Here is a 24608-nt window from a genome sequence, read left to right as displayed (position 1 = left end):
GATTATTGTATTTTCTATAAAAGAGTCTGAACAAAAATAAAATTTCAGGTATAAAATTAAAACTTCCCTTATATCAAAAATAATCACATAAACAATATCTGCTATTGAGCCAACTATAAGCTTCGGTTAACAATCTGCAGTATTTCTGCATTTAATAATTTAGAAGATATTAAAGAATCCCATTTTTACGGTGCCAGCAAAACTACTTCAATATGGGAAATTTAATCTTTTCTTTCAAAGGACATATGGCCAGTGTACATGTGCACAGGATGGGAAATTACCTGAAACAGCTTCTCAGAGCTCTGGGGCAGGGCTGCGGGAGAATAAGTGGGATCCATTTCTGTGAACTCTTCTGCAAAGTTACTCACATCTAATTCATCTCGAATGACCGGCTTAAATGGTGCGGGCACTTTTTTGGCGGCTAAATCATCCCAATTTATTTTCTAAAACAAAGAAAGTTGGTACAAAGCAGAAATCAACAGTCAAAATGTATTTTCTAAGAATAGCAAAGATAAATTAGGATTTTGACTGGTAGGGAGAGAGGATAAAAATAAGGGAACATATTTTACATCAATAATAAAAAATATATTTTTTCCAAGCAAGATCACAGCAGTTTATAGCTCCAACCAATGCTGTGCCTCAAAGATGAGACTATTGCTGTTGAATCTCAGAGTGTCCTCTGGGGGGCACCAAGACACCCTAGTTTACCTTTAAAGATAACAGAAAAATACTTTTGTCCTGAGCCTCTTCAGAAAGGTGCTAAGCCAAAAAGAAAACAAGCAAAAAATCCAAAACAAAATAAAAAACTGCAATAAAGGGTTTCCAAATGCTCTACAGATATGGATATTAGCTCTAAAGGAACATTCCTGTTTTCTAGAGGCAGTGTTACTTAGCTCTCCGCCTGCACTTGCTTTTCTCCTGGGCATCCAGACAGACTGGAAAATAAGTAATCATGCATGTGCCTATGTCTAGAAGTTCAAATGATACCATCATACGGATGTGATCACTCTTATCTTATTCAACTGTGTTCAAGCATTTTAAACACTACCTCTTATGTCCCCCATAGAATAATGCAAGCCCCTTTTCCTTCTAGGTCACTTACTGAGTTATATTACTGAAATCCAACCCTTTACTCTGTTTCTTTGTGCTCCTTCTGTCATTTAAAACAATCTCAGGTAACACTTACTGAATTAAATCCTACAGATCTCCTACTACCATATTTCTTCAAATCTAAGATGCCATTACTGATAGTAAGATACACAATTATTTTATGTATCATTAAGAAGAAAAAAGTATTAATCATAAGAATATAAGGTGATGACCACTGTAACATGCATACTGATTTCAGTGACAGTAAAATATGAAAATGTGCACTTCTTGGTTGATAAAATTCAGTAAGTTTAATCAACTACCATAAAATGTTTTTATTATGTTGTCTTGTAGATGCAATAGAAACAAAATAATTAAATTACAGATCTCCAAATTTCTCAGCTAAAATGGAATTGAGATCATTTAGTTCATCTCCTTTATTTGATCCAGTGAAACTGAGGCCGAGAAATAAGAAATAACCTGTTCACTCAAACACAGTTGATAGAAGAGTCAGGATTTGAACACATCTCTTGACTTTCTAGTTAGTGTTTTTTTGTCTCTGCAGCTGTAATGTTTTCCATTACAAGCATATAACTTGTGCTTGGCTATTGTACATATATTAAAAGAAACTTCTAGAGGAAAGGTGTAATTTAAAGAAACAGGTTGTTAGCAGGAGAATGTTTAATATGTACAAAATGGAATGTTATTATGATCCTTTCCACTTCCGCTCCATTTACAGAGAAAAAGCCCATTTAGGCCTTTACAAGTAGAATTCTGGTCTTTCCAAAAGTGTCCTTATCATTTAAAACGTCAAGGCAATCAAGCAATCTAAAATTACTATTCCAAGCTACTGAAAAGAGAAATTTCTCTAATATGAAAGACAAACTGCAATATTCCCAAATACAGGGAGCCATGGAGAAAAAGATCTTAGGAAAATATGGTTGGGGGTACTTTGTTTGACTTGTTTCTTAAATTTTACTGTTAACTTTTGAGATAAACTTCTGACCAAGACATTTGAAAGTTTGTTCAAAGAGTAATCCTTCCAAGCCATGTAAATCTATGAAATGCATATGAGAGGTTTATTTTATTCTACATATATTTCTCATCATGTTACTGAACTTCTGTAAGATGTGCAGTATTTAAAAAAATAATTATACTGACAGACTAAGAAAAATATGCCTTTTTTTGAGCATAGAAGTGCAGAGATAATTCTCATTTCTAACCAATATTTGTTTTTTTATATTTAAAAAACAATGAATAACAACATGAAGCTTAACTGACAAAAGAGATTTTCTTCATTTTGATATATTATTTTCATTTGTTTTGGTGATAATCACGTAAAAGTCTAATTTACAGAATAAAAAATAAAACCTAGATGGTTCCTTTAGACCATAAATATTTAGGTCAGGCTTACTGATAAGATGAAGTTATTTAAAAGTTGTATCTCCAGAGTTTTAGAAATCAAAGCCATGGCATTCCCAGTTTTGATGACTGAGGCTGGAAATAACTAGCCAACTCAGTTAATTTAAATGTTTTTTCCCAGAAGTTTAATATTTTGGTGTTTTTTTTGTACTAAACTGAGCAGATATGTTGGTCCTCGGTAGAATGGTCTCATTAGGCTTTTTCAGAATAAGAGAAGCACTGTCACAGGACAAAGGAAATAAATGAATAACTCTCTTTGTGTCATGAATATGTAACTGAGAAATAGGTAAATCTAAAATTTTTAAAGATTACTTCTGGGAAAAGAGGAAGTGATGAAATCACTATCTAAAAGGTGAAACATAGTGGCGGTAATAGCTCATGAACTGAAACAGAAGTAAAAAGTACAGTAAAAGTCTCCTTAGTCCATATGGCTAGATCTCAAGATCATAAATGGAAACCACCCCCTAGAAACTCTAATGAATGAGTATGTAGAAAATTGAATGCTATTATGATCCTCCCCACTCCCGCTCCACTGAGGGAGAAAAAGACCATTTATGTTTATACAAGTAGAATTTGACCCTACCTCAAGGGTCCCTATCATTAAAAACAAACAAAAAAGGCCAGGCACGGTGGCCCACACCTGTAATCCCGGCACTTTGGGAGGCCGAGGTGGGTGGATCACGAGGTCAGGAGATTGAGACCATCCTGGCTAATACGGTGAAACCCCATCTCTACTGAAAATACAAAAAAAATTAGCCGGGCGTGGTGGCGGGCGCCTGTAGTCCCAGCTACTCCGGAGGCTGAGGCAGGAGAACGGCGTGAACCCGCGAGGTAGAGCTTGCAGGGAGCCGAGATCGCGTCACTGCACTCCAGCCTGGGTGACAGAGCGAGACTTGGTCTCAAATAAACAAACAAACAATCAAAAAGGTGTAATGTATGTGAAAATGCCACTGTAAGATGATCCAAAGGGGATTGTGTTCACTAATTTCATGAGAATGCCAACAACCTTGAAAATGGCAAGGAGTATGAAACCATTTATCTATTCAATAATTTCACCTGAAAGAAGAGATGTTCTTTGATTTCATCTGCATCACGTGGACCACATCCCAATCTCTTCTTGGGATCTTTCATCAAAAGACGCTGAATTAGGTCTTTAGCTAAAGCACTCATTTCTTGGGGATATGGAGGCTCACTTTTTAATATTCTCCTGTAAGCAGACAAAACTTGCTGTTAAAACAACCAGAGGATGACCAAAAACCAAAACCAAAACAAACAAAAACAACAACAACATGGTGAAATACACTTTGAAACTGAACCACAAGTGAAAGAGAGATATAAATACTTAACATGAATCAATAATACCTCAATACTGTTGAAAAAATATTTAGAATGAGATACCATGAAGTCAAATTTCTGAAACTCAAATGAGCAGTAACAAAAAATGTTGGCTCATTTTTTCAGTATAAGTCAATCCTGGTTGGAGGCTACCATCCCAAATATTTCACTGGGGGAAAAAGGAAAAGCTGGAGACTAGATTAGACCTCCCATATATAGACTAGACTCTATGATTAAAGACTTCACATAAAACACTCTTAACAAATTCAGGTAAGTGACTGGGAATGCAGAGGGGAGTCCACCGAGACAAGTGGGGTCAGACCCACTTGGAGATGGTTCAACTCTTGACATCTGGAAATGGGCACCAGAGCTGGGGATTTTCATGGGGTAAAAGTATCTGCTTCATTGTTTGCTGCTATAAGACAGCCAGACAAGCCCTATGAGGCAGGTAGAGCTCAGAGATGGAGTAAAGTCCACAATTTATTATGGAAAGTAAAAACGTAAGATGGTAATAAAGTTTCTTGATGAGAAATTTATTCTAAGGTTACAGAAGAAATCAATCCAATCCAAGTGTACCCTTCTCCCTCTTAACATCCAGATCAATAATTTAGTAAGAAATATTGAAGGGAATGACTGAAATTAAGAACCTTAACACAATATATATGAAGACAGTTACTCCATTAATTGGGTTTGCAAAGATTCCCTATTGTGCATTAAAATATGAATAACCATTATGGAATAAAAACAGATAATTAGTGTATAAGAGACAGCATACTTATATACTGAGTTATAATACAGAATTTGGAGTTATAATTCTATATTACATAATACAGAATTTGGCGAGTTATAATAAAGAATTTGGAGTCAGACTGAGTCCAACACTGGCTCTGCCTTGACCTTGTGTGACCTTGAGATAACGAAATGTTGCATCCCAGTTTTCTCACCTGTAAAATGGGCATAACATCAGTGCCTACGTAAAATGGGTATTATGATGCTTAAATAAGACCTGTAGAGTGCTTAACATAGTACCTAGCACATAGCAAATGCTCAATCAATGTGAGCTACTGTTAAACTCCCACATTCCAAGGCAAGCATATAGAAAATAGGCCAGATGCTTCATCAAGTAGTCACTGAGAATCAGTGAAATGATAATGAAACTGTAATTTTTAACAAAAGAGTCCAGCAGCATTGTTAATCTCAAAGTTAATTCTACCTCTAGCACTTAATTCTGGGAACCCAAGAAAATATTGGTAAAACAAGAAAAGAAAGGAAAGAAATAAGCAACACCCTCTCTGCTTTTTGATTCTTTAATACTCTCCCATTGCTCATTGCTTGCCTGGGTTTTCGGCATTAATAGACAATCCTCTTCTCAGATCAGACACAGGCATGTCTGAGACAGAAACTGAGAATCCTGTTTCTTGGGGAAAAATAAACAGCTTTTCCCATTTTCTCTACCTTTACTGTACTTTTTGCAGGAAAAAATCTTTGCATAAAGGATCAGGGTCGAGATAAGCAAATTGTGACATTTACTTTTGTTGAATCAGGGTAGAAATATGTGCACTTTGGCTGATACCATCTTAGCAAACTGAGTCTGCACCATCTATTATTTCTTAAACCTTAAGAACATTTCAACGTGTATTGGAAATCTACTCAATACCAGGCGCTGGGGAAAGAAAAGTCAGTCCTGTGAAGACAGAAAGGAGAAATATCCACCATAGTGGGTTTATCCTCAAAAGGAGGAGTACACAAAAACAGAAATGGCTCTGCTGAGATGCCAAGTCTGGGAAGAAGAGCACAAGGAGACCACATGCAGGGAGCCAGAATTTTAAATTCAGATGAGGCAGAGACCACACTGGGAGAAATTGAGTAGAAATCTGAAAGAATGTCGGCGGAAAACAGTGCTGATGAGGGAGCTTAGAGAATGACCAGTGATGGCCTAAACCCCTCCTTTTGCTGAGTGAAAATTGTATGGCCAGAGGCAGCAGCAGGAGACCCTAGCAGATGACGAGGAGTATCTTGCCCCACCCTGTGAAAACAGAAGGAACGTGGAAGGAACATCACTAAGGCTCCCTGTTGTCTTAGTAAACAGAGTGCCACGGGCTTTCCTCAGTGATATGAGGAGGTTCTAAAGCCTATTCCTGCTAGAACACAGCAGTGACAGGAAGAGAACCAGACACTGGGAGTGGCGTGGTGAGGAGAAAGGGCCTATAGCAGGTTACATCTTTTCTCCATGAGAAGGTGATCCCAGATGTAATTATTTCTTATACCATATCCTTGAAATGTACTGGGCTAAGATAACTGTGGCATGGCAGGTGGGTGAGGTGCTGTGAAAATTCCTCCTGGAAGTGAGCTGCATCTGGACTGAGACGTATGAGCAGGCATGCAGGCCCCTGGAAGCCATGCTCACAGGCTGTTATAAGGGACAGTTCCTGCGCTGAGCTTCCCATGCTGGCGTGGTCCATAAGCTCCCGCTTATTCTCATCACCAGTGGTTGAGTGTGTCTTCTGTGGGTGGGGAAGCCATGCATAGGTGGTGGGAAGGTCCCTGATGAAGATGTGTTTGATGCTGTAATGTCGATACACTGTTTCCTGTCCTGCATCCTTATATAAAGCTAAATAAAACTGGTGCCAGATTCCAGTCTACTGTGACACGTGAGTGTGAATGTCAATCCCTCAGACCACTGCTGGCTATGCAGAATGAGCATTGCAGAAGTGGGGTTGAGGGTAGAGGACTCTGTGGGACATTTAGTCATAACAATACTAGAGGATCCTGCAACAAGGGTAGGGAGACATTTCTTGGGTGTTGCTGTCACTTTTCCTCCTCCAATGTGCTTGATTTCTGAATTGGTAATATCCCAAAGTTATCTTTTTCTTGCTTAAAAATGGATCTGGGAAACTCCAGAAATGAATTACAATTAGGTAGAGCCCAAATAAATCTTAGAGTCTTCTGTAAAGTCAGAAAAAGCTCTGTGTTGATAAGCCTTATTAAATATTTCACGTGTATGTTATTTAATCCATATAATAATCCTATCAAAAGACTTCTATTTTTATCCTTCTTTTACAGATATGGAAAGACTCCTTTCAAAAAAGCAAGAAATGTGAATATTAACTAAACTTGCAACAAGGCCTTAGAACATGGGTGACCTTAATATTCGTTTACAAAATACATAGCACAAGTAAGAAAATTCTAAAAAAGACAATTGGGGTGACTGCCTAGCCACATATTACAATGTGTCATGAAATGAAATTGTTAAAGTGAGGTGCTAACAAAATAAATAGCCAAACCAAGTGAACATAGATGACACATTGTGAAAAATAACCAAGCTTATATTATTTTGAAAATTATATTGAATTATTATTATTATTATTTTGAGATGGACTCTTGCTCCGTCACCAGGCTGGAGTGCAGTGGTGCAATTCTCCTACCTCAGGTTCAAGCAATTATCTTGCCTCAGCCTCCCAAGTAGCTGGGATTCCAGGCACCCACCACCACACCTGGCTAATTTTCGTATTTTCAGTAGAGATGGGGTTTCACCATATTGGCCAGGCTGGTTGAACTCCTGATCTCAGGTGATCCGCCTGCCTCGGACTCCCGTGAGCCACCGTGCCCAGTCAAAAACTTGATTTAAAAAAAAAAAAAAAAAATGACCAGATCACATAGCAAAAGGCCACAAATGTTGGGGAAACCAGTTGTACAGGAAATAAACAAACAAAAGCCAGACCCTTGCTTTATATTACAACCTAAATGGATTCCAAATGGATTGAGGAACTGCATGTAAAAAACTAAATGAAATAAAATTAAAATACACACACCAATAATACAAAAATGAATATAAAATTTCTTCCTACTCATGAATTAACTTTCTGGAAACCTCTGTGGCAAAAGGAAATCACAAGTGATTAGCTTCACAATGTACAGAATAAAGGATAAAGACACCAAAATTAAAATTAAACCTATGATGGGAGAGGTACATTTTCATAGGCAGACAGGTAATAAGCAAGGATGATAAAATATTCATGGTAGAATCTAGGTAGTGAGTGTGTAGGTGTGCACTGTAACAAATGTTTGAAAACTTTTGTAATAAAATGTTTTAGAAAAAGTAAACCTATGAAGTTTTGTACATGTGTCTTTGTATGTTCACTAAAATATAACAAAGACCTGTCTCAAAAAAAAAATCACTGACATTTAAGCACAACAGTCTTAGCAACAATGGGCGATGCTCACTTCTTTTTTTATTTTTATTTTATTACTATAATAATTATTTTTTTTTGAGACAGAGTCTGGCTCTGTCGACCAGGTTGGAGTGCAGTGGCGCAATCTCGGCTCACTGCAAGCTCCGCCTCCCAGGTTCACACCATTCTCCTGCCTCAGCCTCTCAAGTAGCTGGGACTACAGGCACCCGCCACCTCGCCCGGCTAATTGTTTGTATTTTTAGTAGAGACGCGGTTTCACCATCTTAGCCAGGATGGTCTCGATCTCCTGACCTCATGATCTGCCCAGCTCGGCCTCCCAAAGTGCTGGGATTACAGGTGTGAGCCACTGCGCCTGGCGATGCTCACTTCTTAAACCCACTGAGGTCTTTGTTCAAGTGTCAACTTTTCAGAGAAGCTTGCTCTAACCATCCTATCAAGAATAGCAGTTACCCCCATACTCCTTATCCCCTGGCTCTGTTTTATTTTTCTTCATGCATACCATATGTTTATTTGTCTATTATTTATCTCTCCCAACTAAAACATAAGCTCTAATGGAGTAAGAATTCTCTTTGTTTTGTTCACTGCTTTATTCCCAGGGCCTAGAACATTGCTTAGCACATAGCAACTCCTCAACAAATATTTAGTGAATAAATAAATGTCAAATTGTTTTCTACTTACTGTATCTTGCCCACTCAGGATCTTTCTTCCTCACAGTTTCAATGAGATGCCTGCAAATAACTCTTTTGCTTTTCTGCAGATGGCATGCATTCTCATGGGTTGTTTACTTATTTCTATTTGTCCTCCAGTTAAAAGTTCACAATCTTTTCCATTTCATGACTTAATGTTCTTGACTTTTACTTCCTGGTTCCCATGTGGTCCCCGAATTATAAAATTATTTATGTGCCTGCCTGAGTTAGAAACAGCTCTCAGTAAACTTCACTTAATCTACATTTTTGTTCAACACTAGGGAAAAAGTTAAGCATTATGGTGTATCCACTCAATAGCATGTCATGCAGCCATTACAAAATTATGTTTTGTATTGTAATTAGAGAACAAAACATTTATGACATAAATTTCAGCAAAAACTGAAAAATATAAAATTATATTTCTAGTATGAGTACAACATTATATAAGTAAAAAAAAAAACACAAAATATATCAAAACATTAATAGTATATGTCTCTGAGTGTTATTATTGACTCTTTATCCCATATGTATACCTTAAACTATAATGAACATGACACTAAAGTGGGAACAATAAAAGGAATTTTCTTACAAGATCATGAACCCGCTGGCAGGGGTACACAGAGTGGCAAGGAGGCAATAGAGTCCTGAACCTCCCATGTGCCACTATGGGTACTTCCCCATCATCTTTTCTCTTCTATCCAGCACAGTCTGCATCTCCATCATGAAAGCTTCCCTGACAGCCCAGCCCCAGGGAACCAAACCTTCTTTGTCCTCCCCCAGCATTCTTCTTACCTAAAAGCACTCAGACATTTGTCAAAACTCCCTGATATTATGTATTTTCATGTATTTATTCCATATCCTCCCAAATGCTATATAAGTGTTCTTAGGACAAGGACTTTGCCCTCTGTTTCTCTTTCTCCTTAGTAAAAAATTATTCAACAAATATTCCACTGATTTCATGAAATCAATTCCCTGCAGTCCATGGGCCAGTACTTCCCAGTCCTTTACCTGAAATAAGCACCTGCCAGACTTGGAAAGAAAACAGCAGAATGGAAACAATGTTACCCGTGAAGACAGCATGGAGCAACTTTCCAGTAACTCTATATTTGATCCCAGTCCAACCTCACAGTAGCTCTGAGTCCCAGGCAAGTTACATCCTAGTTTCTTCATCTGTAAAATTGCATATGCTACCACTTATTTTTCAGGGTTCTGAGGATTCCAGAATATAACGTGGGTGACTTCTCAGCACAAAGGCTGGCACACAGCGGTCCCCAGGTGAACAGTACTGCTGATGTCACTCTATAGTAGTCTTCCTTTAGCTATGAGACAGGCTGTCACTTCCCTTTTGGTGTTACTGAGTTCTTCCTTGATCCACTTAACCTGTGTTTCCTAGGCCACACCAGTCAGGTCATTAATAATAAATTGAGATTATTTGGCTAGTATACTTATCTGCTTCTGTGGAATCTGTGACTGCACTCAAAAGTCTCACCCACCCAGTAACTCTTGGAGTTGTCCCCAGGGCATGACTTATGTAAGCTATAAATACTCTACTTCCCTGTCACATAAACCATCTTTTTTGTTGTTGTTGTTAGGCGGAGTCTCCCTCTGTTGCCCAGGCTAGAGTGCAGTGGTGCGATCTTGGCTCACTGCAACCTCCAACTCCTGGGTTCAAGCGATTCTCCTGCCTCAGCCTCCTGAGTAGCTGGGATTACAGGCACTCGCCACTAGGCCCAGCTAATTTTTGTATTTTTAGTAGAGACGGGGTTTCGCCATGTTGGCCAGGCTGGTCTCAAACTCCTGACCTCAAGTGATCTACCCTCCTCAGCCTCCCAAAGTGCCGGGATTATAGGTGTGAGCCACTGTGGCTGGCCACATAAAGCATCTTGTTTCCCTCTTCTGCCCAGTATGCTAAACAGGTCTCCTACCACACTGCCTGGGAAGCCATCTGAGAGGTGCACACTCCTGCCATCGCTTCTGAGACTGAAGGAAAAAACTTGTTTCTTACAAAGTTAGGGGAACCAAAGATGAATGCATGATACTGCAAAGATTTTGCCAAAAAGAGCTTTGTTTTCTTTTTAATCTATAGCATCTTCTATCTAAAAGTGATAGATATTACCAAAAATTGCCCTTCTTTCAATGGCTAAGGCTTCCTTAGTGAACCAAGCTGTTCTGCTGGGGGTCCTCACCCTTAGGCTCTTATACAGTTAGATTGCTGGTGGGGCTACTAGACTGGCTTTTAGACATGCCTGGATGTGTCTTAAATAAGATTTAAAAGTTATTTAGTAAGACTTTTATTGCCAGACCTCTTCCTGTCTCTCTTCCTTTGTACACTTTTTTTCTGTAGCCCAGACGATGCTGTTAAACCTTTACTTCTCCACTCATTCCATTATGGCCCTTAGACTACCTTTCCCTAACAGGGGGAAGATGATAGTGATGGAAGAGAGTGGTAAACCCAGACTTTGGGGGTTCCTTGGAGCCAAGTGGCTGCATGTTACAATAAAACTAAGATACTGTTTGGAGTTCAGAAGCAGACTTCAATGCAAGGAATTCCAAAGAGAAAGCTAAACTGAAAAGAGCTGGAGGCAGAGAGCAACAGCCAGTGTAGAGAGCCGAAATTATCACCCAAAGTGATGAGACGTTCTTTGGGAGGCCACGGAGAACCATAAATACATGAGAAACAGCAGGTCATCCAGATACCAAAATGTGTGACAGAGCCATGAACACAGAAGGCTACCTTCTTCCTTTCATGGCCCTTTCCAGTATGTATGAGGCTGACCTTTGACTCTGGGTTGACTGTAGTAGTAGAGAACTGGCTGGGGTGGTGTACAGAGGTGGTGGCAAAGAATCTACACTGCAGCATCATCGGGGAAACAACAGAGGGCCAGGTCTCCGGTGAGAGACTAAGGTCTGGGAAATGATAGGCTGACTGATGATGTTTCACTCTTTCACCCAGGCTGGAGTGCAGTGCTGCAATCTCGGTTCACTGCAACCTCTACCCCCTGGGTTCCAACGATTCTCCTGCCTCAGCCTCCTGAGTAGCTGGGATTACAGGCGTCCATCACCATGCCTGGCTAATTTTGTATCTTTAGTAGAGATGGGGTTTTGCCATGTTGGCCAGGCTGGTCTCGAACTCTTGACTTCAGGTGATCCACCCGCCTTGACCTCCCAAAGTGCTAGCATTACAGGCGTGAGCCACTGCACCTGACCTATCCCTAGGTTTTATTCAGGACTCCAAATGCTCCACCCTGCTAGGGAGTGCCTCAGAGCAATTAATAATGAAGTATGATTCACCCCAACAGGTTGTACAGTGAAGCAGTACAAAAAAAAAATGGAGAAAGGAAAGAAGATACAGAGCTGAGGAGTATGAGTGCCAAAGGAAGGGCCATTTCACCCTGTCCTCTCCTTGCCATCCCCTCCTGTTGCTGGACTTTGGTCTGAAGCTGCTGCAATTGCCTTGTGTAGATGAATGTGTAGATGAGTAGCTACTGTGACAAACTTAGAAAGTTTTTGGTTAACTAGTCAAAAAACCCTGGGAAGCATAGATGCTCATACTGGGTACAGAGATACCTAAAATGAGCATGAACAGAATAAACCCCCAGCAAACTGAGAATCGAGGAGGCTTTACAAAATATGCCAATAAAGGATTTTATCATAAAGACCTAAGAAAGTCAAGAAAAATAATACATTTGATTTCTTCTTAAAACAGGGTAAAAAAAAATGATACTTGTAGTTACTCTATACATGACTCCAAAAGCAACATATCTCAAAATTAATTACCTAGACAAAGGGTTGGCAATCTTTTTTGTAAAGGGCTCATGGTAGGCAGACTTTGGCTCCAATGAGCACTGTATATTTGCATTCACAGCCTCTTACCTGTGGATTGGACCTAGTGCCTTCCATATAAGCAATACTTGGTACAGAAAGATGACAGGATGTCAATTGCATGATTAGGTTACAAGGCATCCCATCTTCCTAGTGGACCCTACTGCCTTTCCAGCTCATAGGCTCTGCCAAAGAGAGCTGTCAGGTTAGAAGGGCCCACATGGCAAGGAACTGAGAGTGGCCATTGGCCTAAAAGATGTTCTATACAGAAAGGCAATAAAAGCTAATGGAAGCCAGGCGCAGTGGCTCATCCTGTAATCCCAGCACTTTGGGAGGCTGAGGCAGGCGTATTACTTGAGGTCAGGAGTTTGAGACCAGCCTGGCGAACATGGTGAAACCCCATCTCTACTAAAAATACAAAAATTAGCCGGGCGTGGTGGCATGTGCCTGTAATGGAGCTACTGGGGAGGATGAGGCAGGAAAATCACTTTAACTTGGGAGGTGGAGGTTGCAGTGAGCCGAGATCGTGCCACTACATCCAACCTTGGTAACAGAGTGAGACTCCATCTCAAAATTAAAAAAATAAATAAATAAAATAAATTTAACAAATAAAATAAAAGCTAGTGTAAGACACGTAAGAAAAGCACAGGTACATATATTTAACAAATAAGAAACAGACTCACAGAAAAGCTAAAAACCAGTCATTCCAACCTATAATACTGATAATTTAATATTTGTCCAAAATAGTATCAGGATATGAGAAATCTAGAAATGATTTCTAATGAATAGCTAAAAGAACTAGAAAGATTTATCCTATATAAAACTATCCTTAAGGTAATGTCTGGAAAGAAATAATAGAATTATTCCATGTTCTTGAGCAGGCAGGACCAAAATCAACATTCAGAAATGAGAAAATAATAATTTCAGTTTAAGTGGGGGAAAACTCATAAACTAAAGTTGTCCATTAATGAACATAGCTTCCTTAAAAACACCTTATATAAACTCCATCCTTTCCATGATGGCAAAACTATCAGGGATTGTTACAGACAAAGGGATTCTTACGTCAAGGGAGAAGTTGGACTCTAAGATTCTTCTCATTATAAGTGCTTAGCATATTTTGAAATTTGATACACTGGAAAAACATTTTTATTCTAGGCTACCTGTAGACAAAAATGGCAAACAGATAATTTAGATAATACATTACTTTGAATCATTTCAAACAAAAAATACGGAAAGTATGCAGAATTCAGGGAAGACCATAATAATTAATGAATGGAAAAATTCAATGATGACAAAAAGGGGACAGATAATGACACATTTATCTAAATGATACATATAAGATTTATGCCAGGAAATATACTCAGAATGATTATTTTGAAAGGAAAATGTAGTGTAGGGTAATTTAGTTATCACATTGTTTGTAAATTTCTGTCTCACACACACACACACACGCACACACACAAACCATGAAATTACAGGTTGACACCATGACAAAGTGGATAATTAATTGATTAAAGGGAAGGAATCCTATTTAAATTCTTGAAAAGTCTATTTGCTTTAGTTGTAAAGTTTTAGACAATCTGATTCAGGCTCTCTTTCTCTTTCTAAAACCAGAATGCCAATTGATTAATATAAAGGGAATAAAAGCAATTTAAATGTGAACATTGCTTTGTTCAGAATATTCTTGCCATCATAAGCAATATACTTCTCTCCACACTCAGACCTACAGTGGAAAGGAAAATTATTTTAAAAAGATTGCCTGTATATGTGGAATCAGAAAGAGGGGAATTAGAGAAGCCACCACTTAATGTTGTCAAGCTAAGGCCACCCTTAGTACCTGTCACCATGACAGGTATGATCTTGCAACTGGACCCAAATTCTCAGGACCGTGGACACAGTTTCCTATATTCTGAGGTATTTTCAAACTGCCAAAAAATCAATTTAAAATAAACAGAGTCATATTTATAATTTTTCATAAGAGATGTGATTTTAACTCACCCTGATTTTAAAAAGAAGTACTGCTCACTTAACTTTGGCACTAAATAAACTGAAACAGTGAGAAATCATTTTTCTAGCCTGTCTTGGAATAGGTACACTTTAAATTTTTAACAGTTTTACTGAAGAACAATTGATGTACAATAAAATTCCCATACACAAAGTATATAACTGTATTTTTTTTAATTTCATGGAAGAAAATGTTCTATGTTTGATAAGTTCTGACGTATGTATGCACCTGTGAAACCATTGCCACAATCAAGATAATAAACATACTCTTCACCTTCCAAAGTTTTCCTATGTTCCACTGTAATCTCTCCTGACCTCCCCCAATCCCAGTCCCCAGGCAACTGCTATTCTGCTTTTTGTCACTGTAGATTAGTTTGCATTTTCCAGAATTGGAATCATATGGTATATATTCTATATTTTCTCGCTTCTTTCACTCGGTGTAATTATTTTGAGATTCATCCGTTTGCAAGTGTATAAACAAATCATTCCTTTTTTTAAGAGATAGGGTCTTGCTACATTGCCCAGGTTGACCTCAAACTCCTGGGCTCAAGCAATCCCTCCACCTTACCCTCCTCTGCAACTGCGACTACAGGTGCACTACTGCACGTCTTAGATAAATTCCTTTTCATTGCTAAGGAGTCTTCCATTTGTATGAATAAACCACAATTTGTTTAACCATTTACTTGTTGACAGATATCTGGGTTATTTCCAGTTTCTGGTTATTACAAATGAAGTTGTCATGAACATTCATGCACAAGTTTTTATATAGACATATGTTTTCATTTCCCTTGGTAATTACCCAGGAGTGGAATGGACAGATCAGACAGTGAGTAACGTTTAACTTTTTAAGAAATTGCCTATTTTCCAAAGTTTTTATACCATTTTACATTTCCCCTTGCAGTGTATGAAAGTTCCAGTTCCTCCACGTCTTTATTAGCACCTGGTATTATCAGTCTCTTTATTTTTAGCCATACTAGTTGAGTATATAGTAGTAGTTCATTGATGTTTTAATTTGCATTTCCCTAAAGACTAAAGGTGTTGATAGTCTTTTCATGTGCTAATTTGCCACCTACACATCTTCTCTGGTGAATTGTCTGTTCAAATTTTTTGCCCATTTTTAAATGCGGTTGTTTATTTTCTTGAGTTTTAAGAATTCTTTCTACATTCTGGATACCAGTCCTTCAGCAGACATACGATTTAAAATTTTATCCCAGTCTGTGGCTTGTCTTTTCATTCTCTCAAACAGTTTTGAAGAGCAGAAATATTTAATTTTGACAAAGTCCAATTTATTAATGTTTTCTTTTATCGATTGCACTTTTTGTGTCATATCTAAGAAATCTTTACCTCAACCAAGCTCACAATGTTTTTCCTTTATGTTTCCTTCCAGAAGTTTTATAGTTTTAGCTTTTACATTTGGGTCTATAATCCATTTTGAGTTAATTTTTCTATATGGTATGAAGTATTTCTTGAAGTTCACTTTTTTCCATCTGGACAGCCAGTGGTTCCAGCACCATTTGTTCAAAACTATCTTTACAGAAGTGACTTTGCATCTTTGTCAAAAATCATTTGCCACTGATCATTTGTCTGTCTTGACACCAAAACCACAATGTCTTAATTACTATAACTTAGAACAAAGTTTATTTCAAGACTTCTATTTCTTCAAAGCTAATTTGGCTATTCTAGGTTCTCTGCATTTTCATAATGAATTTTAGGCCCAGGTGGTCAATTTCTAAAGAAAAAAAAAATGCCTCCTGGAAATGTGACTGTATTGAATCTACAGTTCAATTTGGCAAGAAATAACATCTTAACTATATGGAATAGTTTCCTCACTGTGTGCTTACCAATACTCAACTGAATACCTCTGCATATCTCTGGACTTCCCTCTGGGTGCCACTCTTCTCTCCCATACTCTGGCCTGCAAACTCTAGCTGTCTTGATCTTCTTGGATTCTCAGTTCCACCTCCTCAACTGGGTCTGGGTTTTGTAGCCTGGAAATGCTCTCAAGGCAGTAAGCTGGGGCTATCACAGGGCTCACCTCATTTATTTTTCCGCCTCTCAAAGATCATTGTCCTTCACTTCCAGATGTCCAATGTCTTCAAATCTGTTGTTTCATGTATTTTGCCCATTGTTAAAATTGTTTCAGGCAGGAAAGTAAATCTGGTCCCTGTTATTCCATCTTCTTTGGAAGTGGAATCTCAATTTTTAATTTTTAATGCCAAATCTGTTCTCAAAGTTATAAAATTCAAGTAAAAACAGGACAAAAACATAACTAGTAATTAGTATAATGTTGGTCACTATTTACTTATTTGTTCATTAACCCATTTTATCCCTCAAATATTGACGGAGTTCTACATAGCAAGTACTGAGAATCAAAGCCAGACACGTCCCTTACTCTCACAGAGCTTACAATCTAGTGTGACAGACAGACATTAATCAAATAATTATAAACAAAAATGTAACACTGCAACTGTGATAGCTGCTATGAAGGAAAAATAAGAGAATAATGCTCTGAGACCTACAAGAGGATGATTTGATGGTATTTGTTTCTGTTGAGCCTACATTCATGAGTTCAAAAATACCATTACTGTTTCTTCATGTTAAAGTCACAAAGAAATAAATTACATATAGAGTGGAGAAAAAAGTATCCATTAAATAAACTTCTCAATATATGACGTATCTACTAAGTGTAAGACAATATTCTAAGTGCTCTGGGGCACACCAAAATCATGACACTACAGATCATAAGTTAAACTTCAGATTCAATTGGACACATACAATCAGTATAAAGAAATATAAAGGGAACATATCTATATGCTATATGACAGAAAAGAAAATTTACTACATAAACATCACTTTGTCTATCCTCATTTAAAAAAATTATTGTTTACATCAGCCTAACTGCAGAAATGCAATCAGTTCCTTTGAGAAAACAAGGCATTTATTTTATTTTGTCAAATCTTACCTAGATATCTCAGCTTGGGAATTTTTTTCTCCATCAACAGTGAAAGGAGATGCTCCAGTTAGTAATTCATACATTAGAACACCTAAACTCCACCAATCAACTGCCTATAAAACAACAATAATTTCATTTTATAGAATTATCAACTAAAATATTTTATAAGAAAGAAAAAAATGAAGAAAGCTATCTATTAGGAAAATGTTTTAAAAAATGATTTTGTACACCTCCTTCTATGTAAGGAGTATTAAATTAGCACATTCAAGAAAGACATCTAGAGAACAAATATCCAAGTATCCTCAGCACAGAAAGCGTGTTATTTCTTAAACTAGTAACCATTTACCTTGATTAATTAAAAAAATTTAAACTTGATATAAATTTTTAAAATTTTAAGTAGGTGATATTTCTTTGGGCTTATGATAGGGAACTAAAGTATTCAGCTCCAGCGAGCCTTATGAAATGTCCAAAAATCAAAGAACAAAAAATGAAAAAAAAATACCACATCCAAAGGTATGTTATTTTTTCCTAACTACCTAAATCAATTTTTCTTCTAGAATCTATCACACATAAACCTCAGAGTCTTCACTGATGGGAAGATCTAAAATAATATAAAATAAAATGTGTTCTAATTTGGAAACCAATTTATAAATGCAGTTACCTGAACTGAGAACATAGCAAATTATACATAATTTAAAGAATATTTTATTTTATTTTATTTTATTTTATTTGAGACAGGGTCTCACTACGCTGCCGAGGCTGGTCTCAAGCTCTTGGGGTCAAGCAATCCACCTGCCTCAGCCTCCCAAAGTGCTGGGATTACAGGCCTGAGCCACCAAGCCTGGCCTAAAGAATCTTGATGTATTGAAAATTACTTCTTTTGTAATTAGGCAAATCAGAATTTTAATAACTGTTGAACACATGAGTGTACACCAGTCAGAAATATTAACTAGATGTTAAAAGTTCAAACTATTTGCTTTGAATTTCCGGGGCCTAAGTTTCAGAGAGGTGACAAAATTTATGGGCTTAGAGCTATTAAGAAAATACGGAGTGCTGACATACAAAACACATCAGGAAGACTAAAATCATGAGAGCAAAGGTATTTACTGAGTATCTTCCCCACGCCAGGCGCTATGATGAGCACTTTGCATACATTATCTCATTTAATAACTGTCAGGTTGTTCCAGGTGTGGGAAAAAATATTTATTGACTAGCTATATTCTGCACCTTAGGTAGGTAAAAATTCTAGGAGTAATACAAGATTTTCTTATGTGAAAATTGGTTCCATTAGGTCTTTGAAGATAATTTTCAAATTAACAGGTATAAATTCCTACCAAATTCCCCAACAGCTTCAAAGAATACCAAGAAGCAAACTAAACCAGCAATTAAACTCTTCTATTTATACAAGCAGTTTGACTGCCATTTGAGTCAGAACCCTCAGAATGTTTTGCTGTTGGATTCAAAACCATGTTCTTCAAATGACAAGAGATCAATAATCAGATTCTTAGCCCTGGGTCCCAAAACCAATAGCACACAGACTTGAAGAACGTGCTTTTAAATATATGATTAGTCATCAGGAAGGAGACCAGAGATTCTCCACAGCCAGATATCTGAACTGCATATGTGGGACTCTGAAAGGGAATGAAGGAGAAGGAAAGATGGGGAACCAAAAAATAGAATACCTTATTTGGATAAAGCTATTAATAAAACAGAAGTGTTAAAAAAAAATGAACAAATTTTGTACCCTTTAATACAGAAAAAAATCCACGACCTAGATTTTGTAACATAATTACTTAGAAAGTTTCTTCTAGAATCTTCATTTTGCACATACAAAGGGAAGAGAGGAGGCCAAAAAAATTGAGCTTTTTAGAGGGCTTAGGAAAACAAACTTAAACTATCTAGAACTCAGGATTTTTTCTTTCTCCTAGGGTTGTTAAAATGTTTATTTCTGTTGGGAAGATAATCAACAGTCTCCAGTGTCTCTGGAAAGTTAAAGGCAGAAACTGGGAATAAGAAAATATCACTGATTCCCTTTTCACTGACCTCTCAGTGACAGCTTAAAAAGCAAATATTAACTAAAGGTGATACACATGACTATGTTTCCAAATGTTTTTCTAGGAGAAATTAAAAATGCCAAAAAATACTGTCCAAAACCATTCATCACGACTCAAACAGGAACAATGTGCAGTTTTACATGCAGTGACACTTCTGTATTGCACTGTGGTTCAGTTGCATCCTAAAAGGCCACGGTCTCATGCAAAAATAAGTAAGTAATTTGTTTTTGAGTCGCTGTCTCACTCTTGTTGCCCAGGCTGGAGTGCAATGGCGCAATTTCTGCTCACTGCAACCTCTGCCTCCAGGGTTCAAACATTCTCCTGCCTCAGCCTTCCGAGTAGCTGAAATTACAGGCACTCACCACCACGCCGGGCTAATTTTTTGTATTTTTAGCAGATATGGGGTTTCACCATGTTGGCCAGGCTGGACTCGAACTCCTGACCTCAGGTGATCCACCCACCTTGGTCTCCCAAAGTGCTGGGATTACAGGTCCATAATTTTTTAAAAGAATGGAGTCACAGTTTGTACTCTAAGAAATAGGCTCTCTCAATGGAAATAAAATAAAAATTATTTGACTAGTTTTAAGCTCTCAACTTTAATAAGACTGTTACTCTATAAAATAAAACACAATTCTCACCAATAAAACCTTTAAAAGGGAAATCTAGAATGTCCTAACCTTTCTATTATCTTTTTCCTCCAAAATACTAGATATCATAATGTGTTCAGGAATACAAAGCAAAAGAGAAAAAAAGGAAGGTAAGACAATCAACACCAGAAAGACGGCTCTGTTGAAGAGATGACTTAAGTTGTTAATTAGGATTCTTATAGTACATTTTATAGAAATATATATAGAAGCATCAAAAATAGAACATACCTTGTCATGTCCTGAATCTCCCCCTCTGACAATATCTGGTGCCATGTATTCAATAGTTCCACAAAAGGAATATGCTCTTTCAGTCTTGAACAAACAAACAAAAAAGGGATTTGATTTCAAGCTAGCATGACAAGTGACAAAAGAAGAAAGTTGATAATACATGTTAGTGGTTGAGATACACTATAGTGGCAAAGTACTGGTAGAATCTACCTGACAGACCCTCTCTTCACTGGAACAGACCACCATCTACTTATTATGAGTCCTGGGTATATGTTATCCCATCAGAAAGACTTCTCATGCATGAAATGGTACCATCATCCATCCATCCATCCATCCATCCATCCATCCATCCATCCATCCATCCTTTCCATGAATCCATTCATTCATTCTTGTTCACTTTTTGTATGTGTGTATATTTCAGTTGTTGATTTAATCTTTTTTTTTAAGAATGCAAATAGTCCTAGTAAGGCAACATGAACTGTCTAACACATTAGTTTGAACGACTTTATTAGGCAAGACTGAGAAAACACTGGGAAACCTGAAGAGGGAGGAAAGACCAAATTCTAAGAAGGGGGAATAGTAAACCCAAAGATTAAAAAAGGATAAAAAAATTTTTTTCTACCTTACCATCTTGTGTCGGTTTGACAATGCTAATGTTATGTTTAACGATGGTAAACAAAACCGTCTTAAAAAAAGATTATTTCTTAAAGGTACATGTTTCTTTATTATAGAATTTTAAAAATTCAAAGGGCTAATATATCATGCCTGAAAGTTAACCTAAAAAGTTATTTTTTAGATGATCAGTTATGCAATTATGTAGCTCATTTATTATCTCAACTTAGAGTAAGCTCACAACCACCCCAAGTTAAGTGCTTATAAGATATTTCTTCTACATTTTCCATATAATTTCTGGCCTCTCTTATAATTCATTTTAGCTTATCTGGTGCTTTGGGGGAGGAGTTGATAGGGTATACATTAAAAAATAATTATTTATTTGATAGAAATTCCAGAAGATAGAAAAATTAAGGCTTAAGTGTTGAGAAGTTCCAATCACTGAGAATAGTAGTAAACAAAGACAAACATTTCTTAATTCTCTCAATTATTTTAAACCTTTGCCATCTTACCCATCTTATATTTCTAAATCTATATTTGCTTCCTCCTGCGTTATTCCCTCTGGGTTCTAACTTTTAGGTCTCTGCTTAAACTTCCTAAGAGTTTATCTTCTATTTGTAAAAATATCACCAATTGTAACTTTTGAATTTTTATTTATTTGCCTACGAAGATGCATAATGCCTTAAAATAACTGTACCAAGAAGACAAACTGATGAGATTTGACAGGGGAAGGATGTACCATAAAACATATTCCAGAGTTTCTGATAGGAGCAGGAAAGACTTCAAGGTAACAATTCTGCTATGCTTATGGTTTATTATTTGTTCAAAATACAATACTTTTTTCAAGTAACAATTTTCTCAAGGAGACAACCTATTTGACATTTATGCCCATACTATAAGCAACATTAGTCATCACAGTTAAAAAATATTGTGAATGAAAATTTACTTGATTATGAACAAAAATAGCAGGAGTGGGATGTGTGCAACATACTAGCAGATAATATGGAATACTCATGTGTTTTAAGTGATTAGCCAATCAAGGAGGCTTCATTGCTCCTTAGAGAAAAGGATTCAATAACACTGGATAAAAAGCTGGTTTCCTTCTAAGGAGGAATCCCAATAGCAACTCAAATGCCAGACTCAAGTATTTCTCAATAAAGACTTTGATGAATTAATTCCTAGCCTTTATTTGCCAGTGTTTTGTCCTAATCATATCTGCCTGTGACAGATAAATTCTGGTGTAAAATCACCAATGAAAACAGTTTTTTTTCTCATCCCATACTTAGAAAGACTCTTAATGTTGGCAAATCTCCACACAAATATCTAGAAATGTTTTATTTTTAAAAAGGATTACATATTCCATTGGTAACCGCCAAAGACCAGGCTCACAAGAAAGAAAGGGGAATTCCTGGGTGCCAGCCAGGAAGTGGGTACAGAAAACCAGAGAGGTAGGCATATGACCTAGTGCTGTGGCTACACAAAGGGAGGAAAGGTGAGTTGGTACAGGTCTCAGCAATCCAGAAACTTGAGTTTTAATACCCTGTGAGGATAAAAGATGAGGCTGTCAGCTCAAATGAGATGGGCTAGAATTACCACTCTTGCATAAACCTTGAAACCAACGAAAGCTAAACCTCAGTGAAAACAAACTACAGAAAAATAAATTCACCTGCTAGCACTCATTTGTTTCTCTCTAGACCCTAGTTGAACAAAGTTCCTCCTGTGATCTTAAATCCCTAGGTTTACGCTTCTTAGATTTGAGATCTGAATTTACTCTTCCGCGTGGTATGGAGAAGTAGGAAAATCTGGCCAAACATGGTGACACCCCGGGACACGACAGAACCAGAGATATTCTCAGCCTGACCAGAATTCCTATAAAGCCCTGATGTCTTGATATCACTAAGGAAGTGAACTAGACTCCACAGATACAACAAATAGAAGGATTACTTGAAACAGTAGAAAAACAATCTGTAAATGACCAGCATGCTGTAAAAGATAAAAGACACAAAAGAAGACAGCCTGGGCAAGATGGCAAAACCCTGTTTCTACAAAATATGTTTTAAAAAATTTGCAGGGCATAGTGGCACATGCCTGTAGTCCCAGCTACCTGGGAGACTGAGGCGAGAGGATCACCTGAGAGCAGATTGAGGCTGCAGTGAGCCATGATCGCACCACTGCACTCCAGTCTGGGCGAAAGAGTGAGACCCTGACTCAAAAAAAAAAGGAGAAAAAGAATCAAACAGAGCTGTGCAAATAGAGAAATGAGGCAATAAAAAAGGCAGACTAAACGTATTAGATACAGCTAAAGAAAGACAGTACATTAGAGGATACTTTTGCAACATTTTGGATAATTTTCTCAAGACTTAGTAAAATTGCTGGACATGGTGGTTCACACCTGTAATCCCAGCACTCTGGGAGGCCAAGGTGAGCAGATCACTTGAGGTCAGGAGTTTGAGAATAGCCTGGCCAACATAGCTCAAACCCTGTCTCTACTAAAAATGCATGGTGGCACATGCCTGTAGTCCCAGCTACTCAGGAAGCTGAGGCAGGAGAACTGCTTGAACCTGGGAGGTGGAGGTTGCAGTGAGCAGAGATCACACCATTGAACTCCAGCCTGGGCCACAGGGTGAGACTCTGTCTCAAAAAAAAAAAAAAAGACTTAGTAAAACTTACTAAAGACTTAGTAAATTTGAGAAAATTACCTAGAATGTTGCAAAAGTCCTAAGCAGATTAAATAAAAATATATTCCTGAGTGGCCACATTCTATTTCTTCACTTGAGTGGTGGTTACAAGGGTGCTGCCTTATAATAATTTGCTGAGCCATACATTATTTTGTTTTTGAATCTGTTTTATTTTACAATAAAAAGAGAGACATATATATATATATATGTATGTGTATGTATATGTGTGTATCTGTATCTATATCTACATATCTCTCTCTCTATATATATCTCACAGGTCCATTCCTAGATCTATTTATATACAGCAGCTAAGTTATCAGTGAATATGCGGGGCAAAATAAAGCATTTTAAGACAAAGACAGAATTTATTAATCATTGATCCTTGCTGAAAAGAAATCTAAAGTATGTATTTTAGAAAGAAATAAACTGAACGTGAAAGAAAAAACTCAGATGCAAGAAGCAAGAATAAGCAGAGAAAACAAATGTGTAAGTAAATATAAACAAGCATTGAATTTATAAAAGTAATAACTACACAGTAATGATTAACTTGTGGAAATTCAGCAGGTAGGATTAAATACTAAATAATATAAAAATTAGATAAATAATTGAAGTTGAAGCATTCTAATGTTCTTGTAGTGGTCATGATTGTCTGAGAGATAATGGATAATTTCAGACTCTGTTAAGTCAGAGCACAAGTTTAAAATCAGGGTAATATTACAGAAATGCCTTGTGTATAAAAATAAATAAGTAAACAAAATCAGGGTAATAACTACTAAAAGAATAGAAATAGAATATACATGACTTCTAGACCATTAGGCGGACATGAAATAAAAAGATCTTAGTCATTTAAATAGAAGACAGGAAAAAAGGAAAACAGAAGCAAAG

General features: G+C 37.2%; 1 protein-coding gene across 7 annotated transcripts in view; it reads right to left on the bottom strand.

Moving 5' to 3' along the window:
• RPS6KA5 (ribosomal protein S6 kinase A5) overlaps nucleotides 1-24608 on the bottom strand; it is a 194583-nt gene that overhangs the window by 31460 nt on the left and 138515 nt on the right. For 4 of the 7 annotated variants that reach the window (XM_023205450.1, XM_023205451.1, XM_023205453.2 and 1 more), the window contains 4 exons: nucleotides 20434-20517; nucleotides 17514-17617; nucleotides 3568-3718; nucleotides 282-443 (listed from right to left, as the gene is read on the bottom strand). In XM_023205450.1, the coding sequence (XP_023061218.1) occupies nucleotides 282-443; nucleotides 3568-3718; nucleotides 17514-17617; nucleotides 20434-20517 (501 nt within the window). Of the gene's footprint in view, nucleotides 1-281; nucleotides 444-3567; nucleotides 3719-8717; nucleotides 8893-16586; nucleotides 16727-17513; nucleotides 17618-20433; nucleotides 20555-24608 lie in introns of those variants that run through there. The other 3 variants (XM_023205455.2, XM_031935745.1, XM_023205457.2) reach the window with 3 other exon arrangements.

This window comes from Piliocolobus tephrosceles, chromosome 6 (assembly GCF_002776525.5).
Source record: "Piliocolobus tephrosceles isolate RC106 chromosome 6, ASM277652v3, whole genome shotgun sequence".
NCBI classification, from domain to species: domain Eukaryota; kingdom Metazoa; phylum Chordata; class Mammalia; order Primates; family Cercopithecidae; genus Piliocolobus; species Piliocolobus tephrosceles.
Note: the sequence above shows the minus strand (reverse complement) of the source record. Positions and strands in the feature narration are given on the sequence as shown.